General features: G+C 41.4%; 1 protein-coding gene across 1 annotated transcript; it reads left to right on the plus strand.

Annotated features, from left to right (window-relative positions):
• Nucleotides 1-331: 331 nt before the first annotated feature.
• LOC308164382 (putative polypeptide N-acetylgalactosaminyltransferase 8) lies at nucleotides 332-9,361 on the plus strand (the record flags this gene model as incomplete). The annotated part of the gene is made up of 11 exons (XM_080538486.1): nucleotides 332-542; nucleotides 3,778-4,024; nucleotides 6,325-6,491; nucleotides 6,624-6,807; nucleotides 6,917-7,114; nucleotides 7,423-7,537; nucleotides 7,624-7,809; nucleotides 8,287-8,424; nucleotides 8,724-8,819; nucleotides 8,921-9,085; nucleotides 9,227-9,361. The coding sequence occupies 11 exons, from the start codon at nucleotides 332-334 to the stop codon at nucleotides 9,359-9,361; spliced, it is 1,842 nt and encodes a 613-aa protein (XP_080394612.1).
• Between the last annotated feature and the right edge of the window lie 382 nt (nucleotides 9,362-9,743).

The following is a 9,743-nucleotide window of genomic DNA, read 5'->3' on the forward strand; positions in this document are numbered from 1 at the left end:
GTTTAAATCTAATCATCTAATCTATATTGTTCCACGCCTAGCCTTAAAACAGTTAGATTTATTGGATGTCAGGACAGGTCAAATATTGGTGTTAGAGAAAGTATGTGAAGGGGGAGGCGACACACCTGCTGAGCCAGGTAGGTTCTCCTCCTCCCTGCCAGCAGTGAGCACATGGACATTTATTGGGGTGAATTCTACTTTGAGGGCAGCTCTGCCTTGAAGTTCGAGGAGTGTGATTGGTTACTGAATGCATATCAGAAGGCCAGGAAGGCCGTCTCCTTCCATCCCCTACAGGCAGAGAGAGCACTCCCACACAGACAGAGCGACAGACATGAGGCTGGGCTGGCTCAGAGGACTAGCCCTGGTACTGGCCACGGCCGGGATCATCTTCTCCATCACCTCCGTTAAGCAGGAGGTCCATTCCCACGGGGAGAGACTGCACAGGGCCCTGGACACTAGTCACAATGGCTCAGTCAGCAGCCAGGATCTCCTCGGGATATCCTCCAGACTGGACAAGATGGAGGTTCACCTTCTCCACCTGGGTGAGTCCAGTCCTCCTCTCTGCCCTCTGTTCCACCCAGGCGAGCCTAGTTCAGGTCCCGGGCTGCTGCCAGTGCATTCAGTTGGTAGTTGGTTCCATTTGGCGAACCTTCACCAGTTTGCTTTTCCACGGGCGAGAGAGACACTTCATTACATCACTGTCTGTACGACGGACTGGCTCAACGTTTGTGCTGCTCGTCGCGATTGATCTGGACGGAGGTTATTACGTTGAAGAAGAAAGCCTTTTATTTGTTTGTTGTTTGTTGTTTGTTGTTTGTTTGTTTATTTATTTGTTGTCAAATAGCTGGCTACCTGGCATCGACTAGGCAGAAGTATTGATTGGTGGTTGGTTACGATAATCCAGCCCCCGACGTAAGCGGTTCTTGTTATGCGCATAAATTGTAATTGGGCATTCGTATTGTTTTGTTTAAAAAAAAAATCAATCAATTGAGTGATGGTGGTAGTTTGTAGCTGTGTTCCAGGCGGGATTTGAACGTATGACCTTCCAATTATCAGTCCACCTCACTATCCCCTAGAAAAACACTACCCCATTCTGAGTTAAATGTCAGAATTTCCAATTAAAAAAAAAAGTCCGAAATAACTTCAGAGAAAACGATCAGTTGGTGGTTGTAATAGTGTTCCCTCCCCACCCCGAGACTGAACAGTGTTTGAGGACAGAAGTCATGTGGGTTCGATCCTTGCTGGGAGCATACTGAACATGGATGCACTCACTGCAATGGAAGTCGCTTTGGAGAAAAGCGTCAGCTAAATGGCATAGGCTATTATGTCTCACACACTACCTGTCAAACGTTTTATAACACTTACATTTCTCCAGTTTTAGTTTAGTTCAATTAAGCTAAAATGCCCAAAGTTAATTGAGCCCATCTTAATGCAAGGATAATAGTTGATGTAATTTTGGAATTAATATCTTTGTTTTTATAGGGTCTCTGATTTGCATAGTAATCAATTACACACTATAAAATATATTAATTACAAACTATTATCCTTGTATTAATATCGACGTAGTTATATTTATTATTCTATTCATCATTTAGTTCTTCTCAAACATAAAGTTGTATAAAACCGCAAACCGACATCAGTATTGTATGCAGTATTGTTGCACAACATGCTATCAATTTGGAATTCTATGCACTGAAAGTTTCCCAGTACAAAAAAACCCATACTGCACAAAGTAAATAAGATTAATGTAGCCAATGAAAATATTGACAAAATCCGCAGGCATGCAATGTTTGGCTTTAGGGAGAGGCCTTTGGCACCCATGTATAGGATATTTCTAGCGTTGTGACTGCCAATTGCACCTTGTCCTAACATAGATTTTAGCTTATGATGACTGATATCATAAGATATAGATGATTCACTTCCTTTAGACTAGGCACTTAATGCCCTGAAAATCACTTTGGATAAAATGTAATTAAACAAAAACAGATTTAGATATGGAGGCACTACAGATGAGTATCCATTAGCAATTTTCTAAATGCTTGTGTATTGCAAACATGTCATGAACAAATCACCCAATAAGTTGAATTGAATCTATCTTAATGTAGGTACATTTTGGAATTAATTATCTTTGATTTTATTGGGTACCCAATACCCATCCATAACTTGATGCAGCCACCACTATTCTTCACACGAGAGATGGTGCGGAAACTGCATGTACTGGATTTGCGCTTAACTTAATGCTTTGTAGGAAAACCAAATAAACACATTTCCAGCCACTTTCTTTGCTGTATTACTTGTATTCATTGTTGCAAACACAATTATGGATATGAGATTTTCCATTAAGGGATTATTTTTCGCCAGTTGGTTATAGACCTTTGTAGAGTGACTGAGATGATGTTGTCCCATCCACTGTGCTTTTTTCTTGTCCACCATTCAACTTCGTAGATTTGTGTAAGTCTCCCCAGGCCTCAAGGTCCTGAGTAGTTTTGTTCCTCTCCAATTGCTCAGTTTATAATGACAACCTGATCCTCACAGTGTGTAATTCATTCCTATGCAAATATATATTGAGTCATTGTACCCTGTGTGTGTGTGGGGGGGGGGGGATTGTTTATCAGAGTGACAGCTCTGTGAAAGAAGTTGTTCTGTAGCTTGCTGCTATGGGACCTGAGGATCCTGTACTTCCTGACCGGTTCGGCTCGGCTTGGCATGCATTTGAAAAGTTCCATATAGGTTCGGGTAGGATACGTTCTCCACTACACACAACAGACCAGGAACGAGCGGCGACAGTAGGAGGAGTTAAGTGTCATAAGAGCACTTCACTTTAAGTGCCGGTATACAGCTCAATGGGGGGAAATGCGATAAGAATTATGTCAAAATGCAGCAGATTACCGTAGATGGCAGGGGATCAAACAGACCGTGTCTGGGGTGCGAGGTGTTCTTGATGAGGCTTGCCGCTCTACGCTGACACCGGTCTGCCTGGAGGTTGGTGGGAGGGAGTCTGGTGCCCATGATGCACTGGGCAGTCATCACCTAGGGCCTTCTAGGCGGACACTGTGCAGTTGCCGTACCACAATGGTTAGGATGCTCTCAATGGTGCAGCGGTAGAAGTTGGTCAGGATCCTGGGAGACAGCTGGGCTTTCTTCAGTCTCCTCAGGAAGTATAGGCGCTGCTGCGTCTTTCTGACCAGGGAAGAGGAGTTGAGGGCATTAAGATGGACTCAATTCAGCTTAATGATTTGTTGATGACATTTCTTTCATTTTAGCTAATTTTAAGTGTGTCATAGCAAAGGCTCTGAATACTTATGTACAGGAGGTATTTCTGTATTTAAATTGTAATCAATTCACAGACGATGTGAACGTTATTCTGGGGGTATTGTGTGGATTGATGGCTTTTAATTTACTTCATTTTAAAATTGAATCAACAAAATGTGGAAAAAGTGAAGGGATCTGAATACCATTTCCGAATGCACTGTATGTGCCAAATGTTTTTTATTATCACCAAATAGTCCCTTTGAAAATGAACACTAGTAAAGTAGTGGTAGAATTGGTGGACATTTAGAAAAGTGGCAGCTACGGCCTCCGGGAGCCAGATCTGTGGTGCGTCCATATCTAAATAGTTTTAGGGTACATACGTTACCTGTGTGCCAAATCTGGTATTTTATCAAAAACTGAATGATTTATTGGTTTGATACGACTATCACAGATAAATGGCCCTCAACACATTGTAATCACTGGCTACGTGGGGCTATAATGCACTGCTGTCTTGTGTTTCCACAGTGGAGTCGATCCAGAAGCTTGACCCCAAAGTGGTCCCAGTGGCTGTCAAAGCTCCTGAGATGAAGAAGGAGAAGATAGTGGTGAAGAAGCTGTTCCCCAACTCCGCTCTGTTTAATAAATGGGGTGGGGAACTCTCAGAGGAGGAGCAGAGGGAGGCAGAGGGGCTGTTCCAGAGATACGGCTACAACGCCTTCCTCAGTGACAGGCTACCTCTGAACAGAGAAATACCTGATACCCGTGATCCCAGGTGAAACATCTCCCACACTCCACCACCATATGTACTCAACATAGGTAATCCACTAGGTTAGGTCCGTAAATATTTGGACAGTGACACAATTTCCATAGTTTTGGCTCTGTATGCCACCACAATAGATTTGAAATGAAACAATCGAGATGCAATTGAAGTGCAGACTTTCAGCTTTAATTCAAGGGGTTGAACAAAAATATTGTATGAAACGTTTAGCAATTGCAACAATTCTTATACACAGTCCCCTATTTTCAGGAGCAAATTAACATAATCATAAATAAAATGTTAATCTGTTATACTTTGTCGAGAATCCTTTGCAGGCAATGACTGCCTGAAGTCTGGAACCCATGGACATCACAAAATGCTGGGTTTCCTCCTTTGTGATGCTTTGCCAGGCCTTAACTGCAGCTGTCTTCAGTTATTGTTTGTTCATGGGTCTTTCTGCCTTTTAGTTTTGTCTTCAGCAAGTGAAATGCATGCTCAATTCGGTTGAGATCAGGTGACTGACTCGGCCATTGCAGAATATTCCACTGCAATCCTGGGTTGCTTACGCAGTATGTTTTGGGTCATTGTCCATCTGTATTGTGAAGCGCCATCCAATCAACTTTGCTGAATTTGTCTGAATCTGAGCAGACAGAATATCCTTAAATACTTAAGAATTCATCCGTCTACTTCTGTCTTCTGTCACATCATCAATAAACACTAGTGACCCAGTGCCATTGGAAGCCATGCATGTCCATGTCATCACACTGCCTCCACTGTTTTTTACAGATGATGTAGTAAACGTGAGCCGTTCCATGATCATGAGCCGTTCCAAGCCTTCTCCATACTTTTTTCTTCCCATCATTCTGGTACAGGTTGATCTGAGTTTCATCTGTCCAAAGAATCCTCTTCCAGAACAGGGCTGGCTTTTTTTTTAGATGTTTAAGAAGTCTAATCTGGCCTTTCTATTCTTCACTTGCCTGGATGGTGTGAAGGGGTTTTTCCTTACAATGTAAAGGATCCTGTGATAATCCACCACTCTTGTCTTCCATGGACATTCAGACCTTTTTGTGGTGCTGAGCTCACCAGTGCATTCTTTTTCCCCCAGAATGTACCAAACAGTTAATTTGGCCACTTCTAATGTTACCGCTATCTCTCTGATGGATTTTCTGGTTGTTTTTGCAACCTAAGCCTGTTTCACTTGCATTGAGAGCTCAGTTGACTGCATGTTGTGCGTATACAGCAACATCTTCCAAATGCAAATGCCACACTTGGAATCAACTCAGACCTTTTACCTGCTTAATTGATAAAGAAATAATGAAGGAATAGCCCACACTGGCCCATGAAACAGCTTTTGAGTCAATTGTCCAATTACTTTTGGTCCCTTGAAAAAGAGGGGGCTACATATTAAAGAGCTGTAATTCCTTAACCCTTCCTTCAATTTGGATGTGGACCCTTACCCTAAAGCTGAGAGTCTGCACTTTAAGCCCATATTCATTATATAACTGTAACTTGATGTTTTGGTAAACATTTTGCCCAAAAAAACTCTATTTTATTTTATTATCATTTTTATCATTCTATGATCATTCTAACATTCTATTGTATAATAGGATATATTATTGTCATTCTAAGGATAAAATAAATAAAGTGAAAAAAATGAAAAAAAGAACGTTTTTTTTCCATTTTTCACTTTATTTTAAAAAATATAATTTGTATCATTCTATGATCATTCTATAGTATAATATGATATATTATTATCATTCAAAGGAAAAAATAAATAAAGGGAAAAAAAGAAGGCAAGTTTAGGCAAGGCAAGTTTATTTGTAAAGCACATTTCATACAACAGGGGCAATTCAAAGTATAATATTGTTCTTTTTTTCATACTTTATTTTTTAATATAATTTTTTAGCATTCTATGATCTATGATTCTATAGTATAATATGATATATTATTATCATTCTAAGAAGAAGAAAAAAGTGGAAAAAATGGAAAAAATAACATAGTTTTAGCCAATCACTTTGGCTAAATGGTTTACAGTTTTACTTTCAATCAATCATCAATCACATTTGTTTGTATATCTCGTTTTACATAGACAAATGTCGCAAAGTGCTTCACACAAAAACGATATTAAACAATATGAACAACGAATGCAATGCAAAAAATATGATCTAATACCAAACCATAGACAACAAAAAAGCAAGCCAGGGTAAAAACTTTCCAGAGGGGAGAAAATATATCCTCCCTCCCTGGCAGGAAGAAACCTTGAGAGGAACCAGACTCCTGGGGTGACCCATCCTCCTTTGTTTTTACCTTTTCAGGTGTGCTGAGCGAAAGTACCCACATGACCTCCCCACCCTCAGCGTGGTGTTGATCTACTTAGACGAGGCCCTGTCCATCATCAAGAGGGCTGTTCGTAGCATCATGGACAAGACACCTACCCGCCTGCTGAAAGAGATCATACTGGTGGATGACCACAGCTCCAATGGTTTGGCCATTAGTCTATCCTTCAACAGAGTAATCACAGTAACATTAAGATACATGTCTATCTCCATTTAGTTTCACTGAGCTGACTTTTGACTCATGTTGTGTACTGCTGTTGTTCCCTCTACTTTCACAGAGGATCTGAAGGAGAAACTGGATGACTACATCAACTCTGTCCATGAGGAGCGCCCAGGCCTAGTGAAGAGAATCATCCACACGGAGCAGCTGGGCCTCACACAGGGCCGCATCTCAGGGTGGAAGATAGCTACAGGGGACGTGGTGGCCATCTTGGACGCTCACATAGAAGTCCATGTGCAGTGGTTAGTGCTAGGGAGTTTTCATGTGACCAAAACGATGGGCCCTTGTGATACGCCAACTTTTTGGAGTCACTCCCACTAAACTAACGGTCAACAATTTTTGTGTGCGTAGGGCAGAGCCTCTCCTGGCTCGTATCAAGGAGGACCGCACGTTAGTGCTGACACCTGTGTTTGACAAAGTTGGTTGTGATGACTTGGAAGTGGCACGCTACGGGCCTTCAGCGGACGCCTTCGATTGGGCGCTGTGGTGTATGTACGAGTCCTTCAGGCCTGAGTGGTATGACCTAAAAGACGAGTCACAGCCCGGAAAGTGAGTCGTTTTTTAATTTGATCTTAATATGACATAATAGAGACATAATGGGCCGGTTTCACAGACAAGGCTTAAGCCTAGTCCTGGACTAAATCACACTTTCAATGTAAAATCTCCATTGAAGATGCTTTTTAGTCCAGGATTAGGCTTAAGCCTTGTCTGTGAAACTGGCCCATGGTCTTTTGAATATCCCTAAACCTCTTTGCATTGGCAACAGAAGACTGCTCTGCATTGGGGGTATTTACTGAATTTATTGACATCATTTCATGACTAGGGGTGTGTTGTACTCTGATCACTGTGTCTGCCAGGAGTCCCTCAATTATGGGAATACTTGTGGTTGACCGTATCTTTTTTGGGGAGATCGGAGTCCTTGATGGAGGGATGAAGATCTATGGCGGTGAAAATGTGGAACTTGGAATCCGTGTGAGTCACAGTTACCGTTGCACAATTATGAATTCATGAATCTGAACTTCAAACTTCATATCTCTATTGTTTGGTGGTTTGTCCAGGTGTGGTTATGCGGTGGGAGTGTAGAGGTAATACCATGCTCTAAAATTGCACACATTGAGCGGGCCCACAAGCCCTATCTCCCCGATCTAAGCATTACAATGAAGAGAAATGCCCTGAGGGTGGCTGAGGTTTGGATGGACGACTATAAACACAATGTCAACATCGCCTGGAACCTCCCATTGAAGGTACGCTAGCATATTATTTGTTGAGCTAGATATTAGCTATTAGCTATACTGTTTGTTCTACTAAATGACTTTTGCAGCCCTGTTTCAGGTGGTATTTACCCAGCATTTATTTTTTGTAACTGTAGCTGTATTTTCTAGTACTTACAGAATGAATTCAGCACAGTGGGTGCAGTAACAACCAGGTACTAAATGGCACAAATTATAGAGGTGCTTGAGTCCGTGAATCTTGAAGAAACAATGTACTTAATATGTAGCTATCAAGTAAGTCCCTGCTTTATACCGGGCTGTAAAATAAAGTTACCAGACTCTGTTTCTCCACCGATAAGTAATATATATGATGCTAGATCTACTTTATAAAAACATTTGAAGGTAAGGAAAGGTGTATTATGGGCAAAGTGTTTTTGTTCAACTTTGTGTTCTTTATCCATTTCGTCTGTCTCTGACCTGTGTCTCTAAATACTGTTTCCCCCCCCATAGGATCATGGTATAGACATTGGGGACGTTTCAGAGAGGAAGAAGCTGAGAGAGAGGCTTAACTGCAAGCCTTTCCAGTGGTATCTGGATAACGTATATCCCCAGTTGGACCCTCTTGATAATCTGAGTGGTTATGGAGCTGTGAGTCATGCTACAGTACAATGTCATTACTTTTCTGACATAGCATTCCTGCTGTTCTCAAGGCTCTCAACCCATCCTATGAACGCTAAAAATTATTGGATCTGATTGCTTTAACCTAATGTTGTCACGCTACCATATATTTTATACCTAACAGTAGTGCCATTTTTTGGCAATGTCATTAAGTGGCAAAGGAGACAGTGGCAGTGTCTCCCAAGTACCTCCGAGGATATCATGTCATTCTAAGAAAGCTTGACAGCTCTTCTTGTAGGCGATAACACGTAATCTCTGTTTGTCACCAGCTGGTCAATGATCTGAAAACGGATGCCTGTATTGATCAAGGGCCAGTTCCTGGGAACACGCCTATTCTTTATGGATGCCATTATTATGGCCCACAGGTTTGTTGAGGAAATGTAGGATCAACAATAGAACACTACATGTTTGCACAATGTGAATGTATGTGTGCTGAAAGTTTCCTCTTTATAACCGCCCTGTACAGTCCTGCTATTATAGAACAAATGGAGAGATCTACATTGGGGGCATCAAGTCACACAAGTACAGCAGCAATCGCTGTCTGGTGGACACTGGCACTGGAACTCCAGGACTGTACGAGTGCAAGGTAGCAAAGCAGAAAGAATTCAACATGCTCTGGGACTTTAAACAGGTGAGGTTCCATTAGAGTATCGACTCGTAGAACAATCACTAACTAACATTGCTTCATACAAACTTGACATCCTAAAACCCATAAAATAACTGTTGTTTTCTTTTTAGTTTGTGTGTGACTTGTACATGATGGTTTTCACAGGGACAAGCCATTCAGAACAGACATACGAAGAAATGTCTGGAGATCGCCAAAGGGGAAGACACTTACTACAAGCTCATTATTCAGGAGTGCACTGGGCAGCACTGGAGAATACAGCATGTGATCAAAGACTTCTGAAACACAGAGTTACCTGGCGACATGAGACAGGATATGAAATAAGGACTTATCGTCATCCTTTAAAATGCTTTGTCACATGTTGTACATTATGTTAAGAAACGTCCAATGTACACTGGACCTAAACTGAACCTGATTCCAGAAATGGCAGCCTACGAGTATGCATTCCCATTGGATAACATGAGCTCGCCATAGTCTGACTACAGACAAATTAATCATGCACTTACATCATTATCATTGGACATGTGTTTATTGCTACCATACATTATTTAATGTTAAAAGTGAAGTGTAAATACTTGTTAGTAATTTTTCAGTTCAAGCAGTAGGCAGTGTTGTGTTTCCTTGGTATTGAATGTTGTACAGCAAATACAAATAAAGGTCAACA

This window comes from Nansenia antarctica (assembly GCF_963989245.1).
Source record: "Nansenia antarctica genome assembly, chromosome: 8".
NCBI classification, from domain to species: Eukaryota; Metazoa; Chordata; class Actinopteri; order Argentiniformes; family Microstomatidae; genus Nansenia; species Nansenia antarctica.